This window comes from Staurois parvus, unplaced genomic scaffold (assembly GCF_062004578.1).
Source record: "Staurois parvus isolate SC_StPar_1 unplaced genomic scaffold, SC_StPar_1.0 ptg000142l, whole genome shotgun sequence".
NCBI lineage: Eukaryota > Metazoa > Chordata > Amphibia > Anura > Ranidae > Staurois > Staurois parvus.
The window spans coordinates 2,547,835-2,568,093 of record NW_028317938.1 but is presented as its reverse complement, the minus strand read 5'-3'; the positions used below and the strand labels follow the sequence as shown (position 1 = coordinate 2,568,093).

Sequence of the window (20,259 nt, the reverse complement as noted above, 5' to 3'; positions counted from 1 at the left end):
GAAACGTTTAGAAGTGTTAGCATTTTATTAGCATTTTAAAGTACATGTAGAGGAGAAAAAAACAAGTTAGGAGCATTTTAGTAGTGTTTAACGTTTTTTGTGACTGGAAAAATGCTCCAAAAAACTATTATTTTCTGTTCCTAGATGCTGAAGCTCAAAAAATGCTAATAGCCTAAAGTAGTGTGCATTGACAAATAGGATAACACTTTTTAGCTTCTAGGAGCAACAAAAATGTGCTGATAATAGCTTCTAGGAGCTTAAAAATGCTAGTGTGCATAGAACCTAAGGCAGAGAAATCTTGCTGATGGAGTCTTCAGTCTATGAAAAAAGTCAGGGGTTTACTGAGTCCTCAAGACTCCATCTGTAATTAGGATACACTGTAACGTTTGGCTGGACCAAATCTTTAACAAAATCCTCCAATCCTTTCTTTATACATTATTATTCCTGCTACCTCTACTTCATACAGTAGGATATTCCACAACTTATAGCCAGGGGCTGACTGACCATTTAGAAACTCGGACACTGCCCGAGGGCCCGGGGTCAGTAGGGGGCCCCATGAGATGTCCCTGGTACCTTTTTCATAGGCCTTTTTGAGTTTGGGCAAGGACACAGGGGCCCCATGATCCCCTATTGCCCGGGGGCCCCATGAGTTGTCAGTCCGCCCCTGCTTATAGCATATTTTTTAGTTTTGGATAGAGTGGTGAGAGTTTATAACTCCTGCCATGTTTATATTGCTGTCTGTGTCCCTGCTAGGGAGATTCACCCTCGCTATATGTCCTGGTGATCATTGCTACTCAGAAAGAAAATAAGTGAAAGTCAGAAATGTTGAGTGGTAACTAGAACAGGTGAGGAGGCTGAGAGAAATTTTCCTCTGGAGACACTTCTGGTAACTGTAACTGTTGTCTAAGACGGGATTTCCCTCACTTTGGAGAGATTTCTCTTAACTTCCTGTTGTGTGTACAGAACAGGCAGTGAAGGAAAATCTTCAAGTAGATGCAGATGGCAAAAACAACCATACAGGGTTTCACCTGTTGAACTTTTTAGGTTTTACCCATTCTTATAATAAAGGGAAACGTCGGTTCACTTTGTAAGAGAAGTTGTACTTTGCAAGGGAATTTTCCCCAGATCTTGGTGAATGAGGTAAAGCTCTGCTGACTTCCATCATCCTATCACGGGGAAGCAAAATTGCTGTTTTTTTAAATTTTTTTGGCATGTGATTGGGTATTCTTTGCAAAGGAAACGTCACCACATTCACTAAGCCCTGGGAGAAATTCCCTTGCAAAGTGCAACTTCCTTTGCTAAGTGAACAACCTATTTGCCTTTAGTAAATCAGCCCTATTTGGATAAGTTCATTTTGCAAATGTTTATATAGACCTTGGATATATTTTGACATATTCATTTCTTAGGCTTTGTTTTCCAGACTGAACTTGCCTAGCATATCATTCCAAGGGAACTTCTCCATTTTTCTATTAGGCTGCCCATCTTTGAACTGTCTTGGAAATTCGCTTTAACGAATTTCTCCTTACCGTGAGTACTCGCAGTTGGATGCGCAGAAATCCCCCATAAAGCTGTGCGAATCTCGCTTACCACGACTGCAGCCAAACTACACGATTCCTGCTCATCCAACTACTTTTAACTTCTGTTGAGATGTAGGTGATGGAGCTCCGTTACCCTAGAATGATCAAACGACACTCTTAGGATGGTTGCAATCCACATAAGGGCTGATTTTAGACCCAGCTCTCTGTTTTATTAAAAATACACACATGCCCCCCACATGAATAAAGTCAATCCCCTCCCACCGAACAATGCAATGGGGAGTGCCTATACACAGGATATACATTCCAATTGGAGCATAGCCTTTCCTATTATCTATCACTGGTCCTCCCCCATGAGCCTTCTGAGGTCAGCAGACTTCCTCCCCTTCCCCCCCATGAGCCATCTGAGGTCATATTTCCTGTCCTACTAGCTTCTATTGGTATGTAAATTCTCTGCACAAGCATCTCCTAAAAATATCAGTCTGTACCTGGATGGGCCCGATACGATCTTTATTAAAACACATCCATCCAAGATACAGTTCAGATTAGTAATGGGTTGTAAGATATGCACAAGCCTACACGTGGAGTTCACACCGCTTGGCGCCTTGCGTTATGAAGCCCACGTGGTACTATGCTGCTGATATGTGGATACAGGCCCACGGTCTACTGACAGCAGCATTCGCATCGAATGCCGTGGTGGTATACACGCCGGTCTATAAGTGCAGATCTGCCATCTCATCCATTACCAAGCTGAGTACTGTAATACATACATTGTACATGCGCATGGCCCAATTGCAGCCTTCAGAGCTTTAATTAAGCCACACGAGAGACATATGAATAACACGAATATATGACACATTTAAAGTTCGACCAACAATACAAAATTTCCATGACAGAACCTTATCCAAACTTCCATTTTCCTCCTTTGGAATGATGTCCAAAACCAAACTGGTAATGGGGCCATACAAGCGGTTTAGCCATTGGCAATTCTAAACTAACATATCTTTCTTTTAATGTATCTCAGGATTTTTTGACATTCTGGAGCTGCTGCTTGGAACTGAGTGCTACTGCTTAGTTTACTTTTATTCAGTACACCAGAGTCTCTCTTCAGCTCTGTTTTTGCCCAGCTATACACCATGTAACACAGAGGTAAAGCCAATACTGCAGCCTGGATATATTTGCTCACATTTTTTAACATTAAAGTACATTTGCAAATCAACTGCCCGTGTTGACATTTTTTCTAGATCTGTTTGTATAATGATACAGTTCTGCTGAGTTTTAGTACTTCTTCTTTATTTTGTGTCTCGTAGCAAAATTGGAAACATTATACTCTCTTTCACTAGATCATTAATAAAGATATGTAAAAAATAGAGCTCAATAATGATTTTTGTACTCCACTTTTGCTGGCTTTTGTCAGTTTTTGTACAATCATCTTTTACTTCTGTCATTTAACCAGTTTTTACCCATCTAAATCTTCCTTGCGCCTTCATCTTCTATAGGAGGTTGATATGGGGAATGGTATCAGACTACTACTTTCAACATACATATTTGAACTGTAGTTCCCCATAAAAACAAAGTTTGTTAGTTAAACAGAGCCTATCTTTAATTCCATTCCATTCCATTTCCTTGTTATTAGTTAATTTTCAACTATGTAACCTGTATATAATCTATTAAGATAATGTCAGATAATTTACAAAACAATAGTCAGGATTACTGGTGTATAGCTTTGCAGTTTTAGGTTTTTATCCTTTATAAAAAATGGTAGAAACTCGTAGGACGACGTTGTGGATCTGTATCTGTTAAAGTCTAAGAACATATATTAATATAAATGAAGATGAAAATATTATTGGTTTAATCTGTTTGAAACAGACCAATAATTAGTATAATTTAGCTTTTCATTCTGTAGTTATTGTCATTTATAATATTTATTTCATTATGATTTTGCATGAAAGGATACATACTATGCTTGTTTTAATGAGCCAACTGGACTGCACCTTGTGACCCTAGATGCAGTTCAAAGACAAGAATTAGCATCTAAATGTAAACATATAGCCTAGGCCAGGGGGTACAGCATTTAAATGTAGACATATAACCTAGGACAGGGGGTGCAGCTAGGAGACACTGCAGACAAATTCAGATGTCATAACTGTGTGCAGAAACAAGCAATCTAAATAAATAATGACATTTGGTCTGCAGTCTTATAACATTGTGAATTCACAGTCATTAGTACCTATATTAATTCGTGCCTCTGGTAAATTCTGAGGTGTACACACTCTTAAAGCATTTTACAAGTCATAATGTTTGGGTGTAACATACATCATGACAGGTTATCTCTGCAGCCAGTACTGAGCTGGTCAACATGGTTCCATCATATGGCTTTTAGGCCCCATGCACGCAGGGTGTCTGCCCAGTTCTCCTAAATGCCTTGGCAGCAGCATTTTGGAAGAAAAAATGTTGACATGTGTAAACGCTTCTAGGTGCATTTAGGTGCATCAAGTGCTTGGGCATTAATTCATCTAATTGGCCAGAATAGTAACTGCTCAATCGCTTAATGTTTCATGTGCATTTATACACATCAATCATTTTTTTCTGACAAAACGCTGCTGCTCCTGGAAGTGCTGGCAGTGTTTTTTTTTTTTCCTTCTTCTAAACACCACTGCCTCTAAACACTTCTAAATGCCTATGTGTGCACGGACACATAAGCTAACTTGGAGGGGTGTTTAGAAGTAGAAAATAAAATATCAGATGCCCCTAAAAGCAGCATTTTTAATGCTCAGTGTGCATGAGACCTTAAGGGCCAGTTCACACCACCAAAATGCACTCTGGATGCATTCTGGAAACGTTTGCTTACATTTCACAACACACTCCGTTCTGGTGCAGTTTTTATGCAGTTTGCTATGTTCCAGTACAGTTCTGTGCAAAAAAAATGCAACATGTTCTATGTTTTTTTCTGCATCAGAAACTGACTGGAACTGACTGCACTGATGTGAACTAAGGCCATTGGAATACATGGAAAACACTGTGCATGCATTTTTGATGCAGAAAAAAAGGCATTGGACTGCATCTGGTGTGAATTAGGCCAGTTCACACCAAATGCAGTCCAGTGCCTTTTTTTTCTGCATCAAAAATGCATGCACAGTGTTGTCCATGTCTTCCAATGGCCCTAGTTCACATCAGTGCAGTCAATTCCAGACAGTGTCCAGTGAAGAAAAAAATTAGAACATGCTGCATTTTTTTCTGCACAGGACTGTACTGGAACATAGCAAACTGCATCAAAACTGCACCAGAATGGAGTGGTGTGAACTGTAAGCAAAAACGTATCTGGAATGCATGGAGAATGCGTTTTTGTGGTGTGAACTGTTTAGCATTTTGTGTATGCTGTATGTTTATTTCATGGATGCTGTTTCAGCTACCTTAGCTAATATTTGGAAGGGAAAGTGTTAAAGGACTGAGTAATGTCATAACAAAAGTGTATTGGTGGGCTCATTCCTACCACTTCCTATTTGTTTAAGTGTAGTAATAGGATGTGCAGGATAAATAGCACCTTTTATCAGTGGCTGATTTGTACAGCCATTTATTGAATTGTTAAACAAACCCTTATCTGCTCCTTGCACATTTATGATAAAACAATGAGCATCCGTTTACTACACAAACACAGATAACAGCAAAAATGGGAACAGCCCCATAGATATAAGAGCTCGAGTGCTCTTTGCCATTAATTTTGTGCAGTCTGCTTTATTGTGCATAGATCATCATTTTACAACTTACGTCCATATATCCAGCATAGTTTTAGAGCAGCATGCTCATTGCTGCAGCACACAAGTACAGTCGGATCCAGGTCATTGAGACAATGTGGAGGGTGCTGGATATAATTAGAATGTTCTTACCCTGAGGTTCTGTTCTAGTCTTGTCCTGTTGAATGCACAGGATATCTCATGTCTGCTATGAAATTGTGTCTGCTGATCCATCTATGAATGGTAAAAATTCTTTATAGTCCACACCCCAGTGACTTCATCTCTGCTGTCTGAGACATGCATATTCTTTATAAGGTGTATGCAGAGCAAGGATTAACTAAACCTATCCAGTTTGCAGCGACATTAAATTCTGGTTTTATTTAATCCTTTGTCATTACTGATCTCACTACATTCACGCAATATTTACTTGTGTTTTGCAACAAATGTCTTTGTATGTAGCCACATTTTTATTTTCCTGCTTCTTTATTCAGTTTTAACAAAAATTAGAGCATTCTCCAGTACTTCCAACCATTGGGCTGTGAGCCAGTTCTGTTGGACTAAGGGAAATATAAAAGGTTCATGAGAAAGTTGAGTGGTAGTGGACAACAGGCAGGCTTTGGGTCACACTATGCCAACTGGCCACCCTCCAATCCCGGACTTGATTCTTTCTCACACAAAGCAGCAGCATCTATACACTTTATTCATCAAAATCTTCCATGAATTGAAATTGGTACACATTGTGCACTGCATTTATAATATTGAGAACAGAGGAAGCGGTCTGGTGGGGAGTGTAGGAAGAACAGCTGTAATGAGGACATTGCTATCTGACACTTCGCTGCTAATGCAAAATATGACCTCATTGTAGAATCCACATGTGTATCTGAGATAATACTGTGTAGTTTTGAATTAGTCTTACCAGTAGCAAGAGAGGAGAGAAGACACTTTACTAGGAAATATTAATCATGATCTGATTTTATTGGGAGAATATGGCTTTGAAAACATGCCATGCAGTGTTGCAAAATATGTAATTTTATATTCTCCTAGATTGTAAGCTCAAAAGAGCAGGGCCCTCAAATCACTCGTATATTGTTTTGTTACTGTATTGTCTCATATACTGTCCCCCACTATATTGTACAGTGCTGAGCAAACATTTTGGCGCTATATAAACACTGTATAATAATAATAATAATTTGTCTATCAATGGTAATGACCCAGCCTAGTATCATTGTGAAGCATGACTGAACCATAGCTGAAATGAAAAGAGCAATCAGAAAGGGAATATTTAAAGAAAATGTATTGTGCATTTATTTTAATGGGGACTAAAAAAATTTTTTTAATAAGATGAATGTTAAATATTGCACTTGAGTGTTTTGTATTCTTTTCTTTCAGCATGAGGAGGTCAGTACTCTTTTAAATGTATTTTATAGACTGCCCTTATCTGCTTTGCTGAAAAAAAGCCTGTTAGTGACAGAGCTAGATAGTAAAAGCTAACACTTACACACCACTTTATGAGTCATAGGAGTGACTCATCTTTCTCACCCCTCTCCATACTTGGTTCCTGAGCCAGTTCCTGTACAAAGTTTCAATCAAAGAGAACCAGTCTGATAGAAAACAGCTTCTGAAGTACTATATCTTTTGAAAACTCACAATGCTTTGTGAATTTTGTGGCTACATCTATATTAAATGTATATTATGTGTGTGTGTATATATATATATATATATATATATATATATATATATATATATATACACAGTATGTATATTAAGATATATACATAGCAGAACAAGGAAATTTAAAAAATGGGGGGAAAAGATATTAAACCTAACACCAAACCTTTTTAGTGGCCTTCCTTTAAAGGATAACTGTTTTTTAACAAAATTTAAATTAAATTTCAGTGCCTGCATTCTGTTACAATATATAATGGTAAATTCTTAATTAGGGTGGCTTGCATAGAGCTGAAGACATGGGACATGAGCTGTGTTGGCGTAACATTTGTACACCACTTACAAGGCTTACACGTACAGTCATGGCTGAAAATATTGGTATGCCTGCATTCCTGTCAGATAATGCACCACTTTGCCGAGAAAATTGTTGCAATGACAAATGTTTAGGCATTCTCATGTTTATTTCTTTTGTGTGTATGACACAAGCCAAATCTGACACATCCCACACAAAACCCCAGAAATGGACTGGACAAAATTATTGAAACCCTCAATTTAATTTTTGTTAGCACACCCCTTGGAAAAAATAACTGAAATCAATCACTTTTTATAACCATCATTGAGTGTCTTACACCTCCCTATTGGAATTTTGGACCACTCTTCTTCATCAACTGCTCCAGGTCTCTCAGACTAGATAGATTCCTTTTCCCAACTGCTGTTTTGAGAGCTCTCCAAGGGTGCTCTATGGGATGGAGATCTGGACTCATTGCTGGCCAGTTCAGTACTCTCCAGTGCTTTTTTTGAAACCATTTCTGGGTGCTTTTTGACATGTGCTTTGGGTCATTGTCTTGCTATAAGACCTATGACCTCTGACAGAGACCCAACTTTTGGACACTGGGCCTACATTGCACCCCAAAATTCTTTGGTAGTCTTCAGATTTCCTAATGCCATGCACATGGTCAAGACATCCAGTGCTTGAAGCAGCAAAGCAACCCCAAAACATCAGTGATCCCACCATCTTTTCTTTAAAGGCCTAATTTCTTTTTCTGAAAACAGTAGAATGATGGGCTTTACCAAAAAACTGTAATTTTGTTTCATCTGTCTACAGCACATTCTCCCAAAAGGATTTTGGCTTCCTCAAGTAGGTTTTGGCAAACTCCATTTTTTTATTTTCTGTGTCAGCAGTGGGGTCCTCCTGGGTCTCCTACCATAGGAGTGCCATGGGCTGCAAACGTCTTGAAAATGTTGTGCACAGTGAACAGAGATGAGATTGTCCATTCTTTTCCACAATTTTTGTTTTTAAATCCTCAGACAATTCTTTGCTTCTTTTTCTCTTCTCCATGCTCCATGTGGCACACAGAGACACACAACAGAAAGGTTGAGTCAGATTTTCATCATTTTAACTGGTTGCCGGTATGATCCCTATATTTCTATTGTATTTCTTACAATTTTGAGAATGTGCCAATAACTTTGTCCAGTCCATTTTTGGAGTTTTGCATGGAATGTGTCAGATTTGGCTTTTTGTTTCTCCACTTCTTTGTGTCATAACAATACAAACTAAAGAAATAAACGAGAATGCCTAAACATTTGTAAATATAGAAGTGCCAATATTTTTGGCCATGATTGTACTCCATCAATCATCTTCAGCTCTGTAGAGGTAGTCATTTTCAGCTCTGAAGAGGTAATCATAGGTTGCCTTAACACAGACAGCCAGGGAATCAACCGCCTGTTTTATCATCCCTGCTGACTACCCACCTACCTGCTTAAGGCAACATTGCAGTGCAATTTTAACATTTTGAGTCTGACAGGTGGCACCACCTGTGAGGTTCTCCAATGTAAGTGAATGGGACCACACAGCATCCACAAATCAAATGCTTGGTTCACCATTTCAGCACGGTCCCACAATGCAAACTCGCCATTTAGCAAAAAATGCTTTTCTAGGGGGTGGCAAATACTTCTGCTAGTGTGAAAGGAGTCACTAAGAGTTTATGGAGAACTGGAGGATGTAAACATTGCACTGGCCCTGTACATGCCAGGCAGTGTTGAGGTGTGTTTTAGGACAAGCAAAAGAACAGTACTGTTTGTAAATCAAGGAAAAATAAATGAAAAAAACATATTTAGTATAGTTTTGGAATACATGCATTCATCCGCTTGTTTTATTTAAACACATCACAAATACAGAAAATGAACTATAATGTGCCAGAAATATAGTATGCTTTAGCCTTTGACATGAAAACACAGTGGGCACAATTCCTTAAGCGGTATCTTACCGCATCCGAGTATGTGGTAGGATACCGCATAGCATTTAAAAAAAAAAAAAAACATTTGAATGCACAAAAAACACTGAAAATACTGCATGAGTTATTTTATCAAGTCATGCATTTTTTTTTAGTAGTGAAAACCATGCGTTAATCTTTCAGCTGTCAGCGGGGTTCCCTACTGACAACTGAATGTAAAAGAAAGAATTGCCGACAATTAAAAAAATAATTTTAAAAACATACACACCAAGATCTTTCAGTCTGGTATGGGTTTTGAGGGGAACCCGCACGCCAAAATTAAAAAAAATGGCGTAGGGTTCCCCCACAATCCATACCAGAGCATGCAGCTCAGCAGGTCAGGAAAGGGAGGGGATGAGCGAGCGCTCCCCCGCCCTTCCTGAACCATACCAGGCCACATGCCATCAACATGGGTGGGTTGCTTTGGGGCGGGGACCCCAAAGCACCTTGTCCCCATGTTAATGGGGGCAAGGGCCTCTTCCCCACAACCCTGGGCTATGGTTGTTGGGGTCTGTGGGTGGGGGCTTATTGGAATCTGGAAGCCCCTTTTAGCAAGGAGGCCCCCAGATTCGCCCCTCCCCCCATGTGAATGAGTATGAAGTACGTGGTACCACTACCCATTCACGAAAAAAAAAACTGTAGTGTAAAAAAAGACAGGAGACAGTCTTTGACAAGTCGTTTATTAAAAGAAGGAAAATAAAAGAATGTCCCCCAAAGTAGATCCAATGTCAATCATAATGCCTCGCCACCGACCCAAAAAAAAGGAAAAAAAAAAGGCTTCACTCCCTCCACCGGCTCCTGCCGTCTGACTGCTCCGCTAGCTTGACAGTTTTTAAATATGTAAGGGGCTGGGCCACCCGGTGACATCACCAGTGTGACCCGCCCCGTATGACATCATCGACCAGGGCATGCTGGGTCAATGATGTCACACGGGGGTGGTGTCACATATGTGATGTCACTGGGTGGCCCCATCCCTTACATGTTTAAGAACATGGGGACAAGGTGCTTTGAGGGGGGAGGAGCCTCCCTGCCCCAAAGCACCCCCCCATGTTGAGGGCATGTGGTCTGGTATGGTTCAGGAGAGGGGGGGGCTCTTGCTTGTCCCCCCCCCCTTTCCTGACCTGCTGGGCTGCATGATCGGATAAGGCTCTGACATGGATTTTGGGGGGGAACCCATTCCATTTTTTAAATCATTTTGACCCAAAGGGCTTGGTGTGGATGGAGGAGGGGGGGAGACCACACATTGTTTTTTTTTTTTTTTTAAATTGCCGGCAATTGTTTTTTTACATTCAGCTGTCAGTGGGGAACCCTGCTGACAGCGGATGGTTGTTAGGGACTCCGTAGCCACCCATTCCTTAACAACCCATGACAGTACTGACAGATACCGGTACATACTGCATGCCTGGACCGCTACTTAATTACCACATGTATTTAATTATTTATCTCCTTTTGCGAATTGATTTTAAGGTCATTTTATGTGGTATTTACCGAGTGTTTTTGCTATTTTCGGTAAATACCGCATACTAGCAATAGTGAATTGACACCTTCTCACACAATACATAAAAGCCTGCACTATCAAGTGAAAAAAACACAGCATGACCCCCTCCTATATCTACATGCTTCTTTGACTTCTTTACACAAGTCAGAAGCATATAAAAAGCACTAAATAAAGTGAAACAGTGGAAAGCACTGACATAGGCATACTGTAGAGCAGTGTTGTTCTAACAATAGTTATAGGAACCAAACATATAATAGGTTTGCGCTAACAAGACATAAAGAATAAATAGTTATTTTTTTGGCTGTAAACCTCTGACATGAAACATTTAATAAAATAAAAAACAAACACCCTCCTGGGACATTCAAGGCAGAAAGAGAAAAATTGTCTTAAAAAATATATCGTTGTTTACTACAAATACATGAAGTTTTCAATCAGACAGACCAACAGATCAAAAAAAACATACAACCTTTGCATAATACAAAAATAGAGAAGGGTTTTTTAGGCCATACACAACAGATGTTCCCTGTGACATAGATGTACACCAATCATAGAACGTCAGTTGTCTGAAGTGACTTATTCAATTGTAGTATATTCTTCCAGAGATTGCCAACTTGTTTCAGAAAATAATTCCTTCATCAGGGGGAAGACGTGGGTACACCAAATCTATAATGTGACATACAGATATTAGTCATATATTAACAAAGTAGTAAAGAAACAAGATAAGCCAATAAATGCACACAAATATACAAATAAAAAGTAGGCAGTATTCAACTACACTTAGTTTAACCCCTTGACGCTGAAGTAACACAAATATGCGGCCTCACGGACCTGGGCTTTTTTCCGTGGGGCCGCATATTTGCGTACCTGTCTTTGTGCTGGGAGCGCGCCGCTGGGCGCGCTCCCAGCACCAAGACCGCGGTGTCACTGAGAGCCCCGGGTCCCGTTCTAACGATCGGGACCCGGGACTCCCGATTCCGGGTCACGTGATCGCTGTGATAGCCTCTGATAGCCTCTGATTGGCTATCACAGTGATCAATCACTGTGCAGCCCGGCCCCCTTGTTTTCTCTCTCTCTATGAATGGAGAAGAGAGATACATTGTATCTCTCGAACTCCTGACATAGAGAGATAAAAAAAAGTTTGTAAAAAAAGAAAAAGAAAAAAAAAGATAAATAAATATTAAAAAATAAAATAAAAAATAAAGAAAAATACCTAGATCAAGGTTTGATCTAGTTCAGTACCAGGGTTAGTGTTTGGGTCAAGGTCAGGGTCAAAGGTCAGGGTGAAGGGCAAAGGTCAGGATTTTAAAAAAAAATTGGTATCAGTGTCAGTTAGTGTTAATGTCAATGTCAGTGACAGTGTGTTTTATGTAAAAAAAAAAAAAAAGACAAAAACAAAATGCGCACTGTTGTTTCTGGACTGTACTACGGGTAAAAACAACAAATAACATACACATATATGGTATCGCTGCGATCGTCAAGAACTGGAGAATGTATTTTGGGTTGTTCTTTGGTGGTAGGTTATGGTCGTAACAAGAAACGCAGTTAAATTAAAAAAAATGATTTTTTTTACTATTTTGGCCCAGTTTTCCTTTAATAATAAAAAAAAATTAGGAGCTATCCATTACCATTTACCACCAAATGAAAGCCCAATTTGTCCTGAAAAAAACAAGGTATAATCCACCTGGATGTACAAAGTAGTTGTGATGATATGTACGGTTTTACTAACACATGTCAACGTTGCAGAATTGTGCTTAGGCATTTAGATTTGTTTTACCCTTAGGCGTGAAGGGGTTAAGCAGGTAATGCTGCATATACAAGCAGCAAGAAACAAGTCACACAGAGCTGCATATCTGCCAGCATCTACAGGTTCCACTGACCAGTTATCCCGAAGGGAGGGTTCACCAGCCCACCTCAAGGATCTCAATGCTCTCCACAATATGTATGCAGAGGTCTATGATGAAATTATAAGGAAGCTATATTAGATGCCCTCAAGTAGGGAGAGGGCGAGCATTTCCCACTGATAGATGGAAATTATATTAAATAGAAAAGGATGAGAATAGTTAAAATGGTAGCTATATGTCACATTACATAAGGCCAGAAAGGGGGCAAAAGCAGGTAAGAGGTCAAAACAATTAAACAACCTATAGATGCCAAAAGAGCTTACCAAGTACACACAGGGGTTGATTACTAAAGGCAAATAGACTGTGCACTATGCAAGTGCAATTGCTCCAGAGCTTTGTAAATGAGATAAAGATTCACTTTGCAAAGAGTACCCTATCACGTGCAAGGAAAATAAAAAAAAAAAAACACTTTTGCTTGCACATGATTGGATGATGGAAGTCAGCAAAGTTTTTGCTCATTTATTAAGCACTGGAGCAACTGCTCTTGCACTTTGCAAAGTGCACAGTCTATTTGCCTTTAGTAAATCAACCCCATAGAGTCCAAATAATGTTGCATAGTGGTTTTACCAAGGTTTTGGAGCCCCCGCTGGCCAATGGTGGAGTGAGAAGTAGTGATGTCGCATACAACCGCCAAGCAGCATCTACTCTCGGTGTCTTCATTGTGATCCCTTGACGCGTGCGGCACTGCCCCGCCCATTGGGCGGAATGACGGCACATGTCGCTCCGGAGTGCATCAGCCGGCCATCACGTCCATGAAGGGTGTGCATACAGAGGCTGGCAGGGAACACAAACCACGTATTCTGATAGAGACAGAATATCAACAAAAAATCCAGAAAACACACATAATACAAATGTTATAAACTGAGTTCCAGTTCAGTGAGTAAAATAAGTATTTGGTCCCCAAGCAAAACATGACTTAGTACTTGGTGGAGAAACCCCTGTTGGCAAGCACAGAGGTAAGACATCTCTTGTAGTTGGTTTCCAGGTTTGCACACATCTCAGGAGGGACTTTGGACCACTCTTCTTTTAGAGAAGACCAGATCTTCTCTAAAGCCTTAAATTGATACTAAACCCAGGGCCCTGCATTCACTATATCTGGTCTCCCACAGTACACACAACATGGAAATGCTATTATTTTAAAGCTTGTAGGAGAAGTTTTCTTTCTGCTCTAGGAGGATGTGAAACCTCTGTCTGGAGAGTGCTGATTGGCCCTGTGCTGATCACATGCACCCTCCCCCCAAAAAAAACCTCTCCAGCAATACACACCAAACTGAACATGTGCATGCGACTATGGATTCAGTCTGTATCAGGTGGACATTTCAACAAGAGGATTGGCAGAGAAGAAAGGATCAAACAGCTTTTTTACACAATGCAGAGAATTAACCCCTTAGGTTCCACAGTGAGTTTAACAAGCATGCTTTACTACATGTACAGACTGATTTTACTGTTGTGGATTTAGCAATACTTTAAGGTTTCTTGGCTGTTGCTTAGCAACTCGAAGTTTCAGCTCCCTCCATAAATTTTCTATAGGATTAATGTCTGGAGACTGGCTAGGCCACTCCATGACCTTAATGTGCTTCTTCTTGAGCCACTCCTTTGTTGCCTTGGCAGTATGTTTTGGGTTATTATCATGCTGGAAGACCCATCCACAACCCATCTTCAGTGTTCTGGCAGAGGGAAGAAGGTTCTCATCCAAAATTTTACAATACATGGCCCCTTCCATTGGCCCCTCAATATGGCAAAGTTGGCCTGTACCTTTAGCAAAGAAACCGCTCCAAAGCATAATGTTTCCACCCTGGTGCTTGACTGTAGGGATGGTGTTCTTAGGGTCATAGTCAGCATTTTTCTTCCTCTAAATATGGCGAGTCAAGGTAATGCCAAAGAGCTCAATTTTGGTCTCATCTGACCACAGTACTTTCTCCCACTCCTAATTTGAATCATTTATGTTCATTTGCAAACTTCAGATGGCCCTGTACATGTGCCTTCTTGAGGTGGGTGACCTTGCAGGCCCTTCAGGATTTCAGTCCATGGCAGCATATTGTGTTTTCAATGGTTTGTTTTGTTACTGTGGTCCCAACTGCCTTAAGATCATTCACAAGCTCCTCCCATGTAGTTCTGGGCTGATCCCTCACTTTTCTCATGATCATCCTTACCCCATGAGGCAAAATCTTGGATGGAGCTCCAGACCGATGGCGATTGATGATTATTTTGTATTTCTTCCATTTGCAAATAATCTCACCAAGCTTCTTGCTGAGGATTTTGTAGCCCAAGCCAGCCTTGTGCAGATCTACAAACTTGTCCCTGATGTCCTTTGACAGCTCTTTAGTCTTGTCCATTGTGAGGTTTGAATGGAAGAAAGAGATTCTGTGGACAGGTGTCTTTTATATACATAAGGATTTGTCATTAGGAGCACCTTCTTAAATTGACAGGACTAATCTGTGTACTTTATGAGCACATCTGTGGGATCCAAAATAATTGTTGGTTGGTAGGGGATCAAATACTTTTTTACTCACTGAACTGAAACTCAGTTTATATTTTTTGCTTGTTATTTTGTCTCTTTTGTTTAACCGCTAGCCTACAGGGCACTTCTACCCCCTTTCTGCCCAGGCCAATTTCCAGCTTTCATGAATGACAACACTGTACCCATATGAAATTTTTACCATTTTTTTGTGACAGATAGAGCTTTATTTTGGTGATATTTAATCACCTCTGGGTTTTTTATTTTTTCTTAAACAAACCAAAAACCACTGAAAATTTTGAAAAAAAAACAAAACTTTTTTTCTTAGTTTGTGTTATAAAATTTTGTAAATAAGTGATTTTTCTCCTTCACTGATATGCGCTAATGAGGCTGCAGTGGTGGGCACTGATAGGTTGCACTGATAGACACTGATAGGTGGCACTGGTAGGTGGCACTGATAGGCATTGACAGGCATCACTGATGGGCACTGAAAGGCAGCACTGATACACAGCAGTGATAGGCGGCACTGATAGGCGGCACTGACTGGCACTGATAGGGGCACTGACAGGCACTGATAGGTGGCACTGATGTGCACTGATAGGCGGCACTGACTTGCACTGATTGGCAGCACTGGTAGGTGGCACTGATTGGCATTGATAGGTGGCACTGACTGGCACTGATGGGTGACACTGAAAGGCAGCTCAGATGGGCACTGATATGTGGCATTGATGTGCACTGGGAGGCACTGATATGTGGCATTGATGTGGCACTGATGGGCACTGGCACGAAGCACTGATGAGCACTGACAGGTGGCACTGCTGGGGCTACACTGATCATCAGGGCACACTGATCATCAGTGCCCTGATGATCAGTGTACATGTCCCTCCGCGGAAAGCCGATTACCGGCTCTCCTCTCCTCTCGAGCTGTCAGCGCGACTGCTCGAGAAGAGAGAAATGCCGATAACCGGCATTTCCCTATTTACATGAGATCAGCTGTGATTGGACACAGCTGATCACCTGACCGAGCCTACATCTTCGGCTTTTTCCATGATCGATGATCCGCTGTGTCCGAGGGACACAGCGCACCGCCGATCGCCGCGCTGTGCACTCCCTGAGCTACGCATACGCAGTGAGAATGGGAGGACGTCATATGACGTCCTCCCAGAACGAGAGAACCACCTTGCGCCCATCATTGGACTATATGGCGGGCAGGAGGTGGTTAAAATACTCCTATGATAAAAATTATAGATCCTTCATTTCTTTGTAAGTGGGCAAACTTACAAAATCTGCAGGGGATCAAATAATTATTTCCCCCACTGTATCCACTGCAAAAACATTGCACAGAGCAGCCCTGATCCTCCGGCCAAGTGCCCCCATAGCAAGCAGACTCGCTCCCAAGCCACTGCTCTGCATATCCATTCACACACAGAACTTGACTCTCTCCTCATTGGCTCACTGACTGTGATTGACTGCTGTCTCAGCCAGTGAGGAGGGAGATTCCTACGAGAGCTGCTGCTCTTGTGCACATTGGTTTATCGGGAGGGGGCTCAGGTAAGTATCGGGAGGGGTGGTTTACACAGAAGGTTTTTACCTTCTGACATAGAATGGGATGAAGGTAAAAACCTTTAGCCTTTACAACCACTTTTAAGCCCAATTCACACTTGCGAATTGGACCATTTGCGATTAGCTGCAGGAGACCTAGTGAAGCGATTAACTGTGGCAAGGAAGCCCCATTCAAAGCAGACTGACAGCTCCTGCAGCTATTTGTGGCCGATCACATGTAATCGCTCACCACTAGGTCTCCAGCAGCTAACCATAAATTACCCCATTTGCAAGTGTGAATGGGGCCTAAGAATTAGAAGTGAATCAGATGTGTTATGCTTTTAAGGTCTTCTAAGATGCTTTGACTTTCATTTGAATTGCTTTAATTTGCCTTTAAGTTGCTTCAAACTGTTTCTGAGTTGCCTCAGTTTGCTTTTTGCAATCCTATTGATTGCATGGGTAATGAGAGCAACAAACCTTATTCAACTGTTGGAAATCTGGGTGTGATGTTCCAAGAAGAAAACACTACTATAACATTTTAGAAAATGGTGTGATCACATGTAAACTGTTTACATGGTTTGCTTCATTGTGCAATATAACAACCCCTTTTATGTATTGCTGTAGCTTTTGTCATACTGCAGTATGAAAGTGTCTAGAATGTTTTGCACCCATGACCTTGTTACTGGTGTGAATAGTGACCTTTAACCCAATATTGCATATGTCTACCAAAACCTTTCGTGTTCCATCAAGAATCATGTTTTGTAGGTATACTCATGAAGTTGCTTTATTACATTGCTGATACATTGATTACTTCCTTTGTACACAGTAGGTTGGGGAGAACAAAGCAGTGACTTTTTGTTCAAGGTACCCGAGCCATGTGTAAAAAGTATACTATTTTTATTGTTTTACTTTACATTTAAATTACTGCCTTTTCTAGTGTACTAGAAAGCTTTTTTAAAATAAGACATTTATTGTAAGTGTGTATAAGTAAACCTTTGAGAACACAGCATGAGAAAATTGACATAAATTGTATTTAATTTATGCACATCTAATTTATGTAACATACTTAGAGTAAAATTCGGTACTGCAAGGTAATGGACCTTTTCTTTTTCTTCTGTAGGTTTGCCATCAAGCTTTTAGAAGATCTGGTTTTCTTTGTAGTGGATGTTCCCAATAATGGTCAAAATGTGCTAGATGTAACAATCACCAAACCAAACCGAGAACGGCAGAAGCTCATGAGAGAGCAGAACATACTTAAGCAGGTTAATATAATTAAGAGGAAGAAAGGGAAATTGAGTATCTCTAGTCAGTGATGTGCTTCTCTTGTTATTTGCTAGTACCATTTCTGCTTTTTTTCACTTTTTTATTTTGGAAATTAATTTCTGCAGTAGATTAACAGGTTTCTTTGAGCTGTGCAGCTTATTCATATTTTATGTTCTTCCTTGCCTTCTTGAGTGATGGGTGATTTTTTTTTATCTCATGTTAAATTTGTTTTACTTAATATTAACAGCTGTGCTTGGGATTTAAATAGTATCTGTAGCTAAACTTTTTCTTTTCAGAAAAGATTAGCTGAATTTTTCTTCCCATTTTCTGCATTGAAACCTCTTTTTTCAGATATTTGGTATCCTAAAGGCTCCATTCAAGGACAAAAATGGTGAGGGACCATTACTCAGACTAGAAGAACTTTCTGACCAGAAAAATGCTCCATATCAGTATATGTTTAGACTGTGCTATCGGGTGTTACGTCATTCTCAAGATGATTACAGGAAGAATCAGGTATGGGAACTACATATCTAATAAACATGCTACACAGGAGTATTTATAAACACATTTGTTACACATGGAGATATTTGCTGTATTTGTAAGGCACATTTGTTGGGCAGGTTTGCATGCAGATTCCCTGGGTTGAGTGACATTCACTAGCATTTGTCAGCATTTGTTGTTTGTATTTCAATGGTTTTTATTAATTTTTAAACATATGAAAAACATAAGCATAAGGCTCGCCCACGTAGGGGCTTTCAATGGCACATAAGGCAAAAACAGTGAAATAAGCACCAACAGTAAAACAAAAACCAAGGACAGGTATAGACCGCCTCACAGAGACCAGGCATAAACAGAAAAGAAAAGAGGGAGGGAAAAGTAAGTGAAGACAAAAACAGAATCAAGGTTTCAGGAGCGCCAGGACCACCTATCAGCATAGGCCCAGGCTGTCGGGGGGGGAGAGCATTTGTTCTTTAATGATCATTTCTGTATTCCTCATGATATGTATTTATCACATTTGATGCACTATTATACGTATGCAAAGCTGAATTGAGGAATCATTGCATTTTCCAAAGGAATTCAAAAGATTTGCTTACTGGGTCAACCAATAGAGGGGGGCAACGAGACATACAATAAAATGAATCTTGTTTATATTTCTAGCTGCAAGGATAGCAAGTGCTTGATCCTGGAAATCTTTGTCTATACTGTTCGTGCTACTGCATGCAAAATCATCATGGTTAATGGTATATGAAAAATGATTAGCCACTCTGAACAATAAAATACATCTGTTTGAAAAAAAAGTGAGACCCAGGGGTACATTATATATGTGGAGAATAATGACCAGTTCTAAAGGTTGGACTTGCAGGATTAACAGAGGGGTGTGATTCACTTCATATTATTATATCTTCTTTCTTTTCTTTCCCTCTTTCATCATTATCTTACATGAATATTTGGGTTTTGTTGAGTTACTGAGATTATCCTGTGTTCCTGTAGTGAAGAAATGTAACAGGTTGCAGAAGCGAACCCAGATATGTGTAATTGTTGTCCTCAAGGAAAACATTGTTAACCACATGTTTATGATAGAAAACATATTAAAGTATGCATGTTTGCTTACTGTATGTGTAATTTTGTTTCTAATAATAATCAAAATATTGGAAAGGAAAAGATTTGTTATGGAAATGTATTGTTCATATTACATATTGCACTGGCTCAGCAGTTAAGGATTTACATATGCTTCTTTATTACAAAAGATGTGCGCCCGTTTACCTTGCTTTAGGTGAGGTACTTCTTTTTTTGGGGTCTGATCCCAAAAGTACCCCCCAGTAATGAAGGAAATACTCACTCTGATCAGCAGTACAGAATACACACTTGTAGCCCCTTTGCCATGGTAATAGCAATCGGCATTCCTGGTAGCATTGGTAGGAAACAGGAGGCAATTTTCGTTTTCCTTATTCTAACATTTTTAATTAAAATAATTTAACACTCGGGTAGAACCTTCATAAATATGTTCCTTATTAGGATCCGTTACTTAACCTACTTTACCCTGTACTGTTTTTCCTTGTTATTTCACTGTAGGAACACATAGCCAAGCAGTTTGGTGTCATGCAGTCTCAAATTGGCTATGACATTCTAGCAGAGGACACTATTACTGCCCTGTTACACAACAATCGTAAACTTTTGGAGAAACACATCACAAAAACTGAGGTAGAGACATTTGTTAGCCTTGTGAGAAAAAATCGTGAACCTCGGTAAGTCACCTTTGCTATATGGAGAGATTCTTTTAAGTCTGATTCTGTTTTTATTTTTCAGAGAAGAATTAATTATATGATATAGTTTTTTTCCATAGTATTTTCTATATGTGCCTGTCACAGAGTTAGGTTATATATAATGGG

General features: G+C 40.0%; 1 protein-coding gene across 2 annotated transcripts in view; it reads left to right on the top strand.

The window, feature by feature from the left end:
- The window catches only part of ITPR3 (inositol 1,4,5-trisphosphate receptor type 3), a 465,627-nt gene that overhangs the window by 126,205 nt on the left and 319,163 nt on the right, over positions 1-20,259 (top strand). For both annotated transcript variants that reach the window (XM_089673590.1, XM_089673591.1), the window contains exons 14-16: positions 17,727-17,868; positions 18,221-18,382; positions 19,943-20,115. In XM_089673590.1, the coding sequence (XP_089529716.1) occupies positions 17,727-17,868; positions 18,221-18,382; positions 19,943-20,115 (477 nt within the window). The remainder of the gene's footprint in view (positions 1-17,726; positions 17,869-18,220; positions 18,383-19,942; positions 20,116-20,259) is intronic.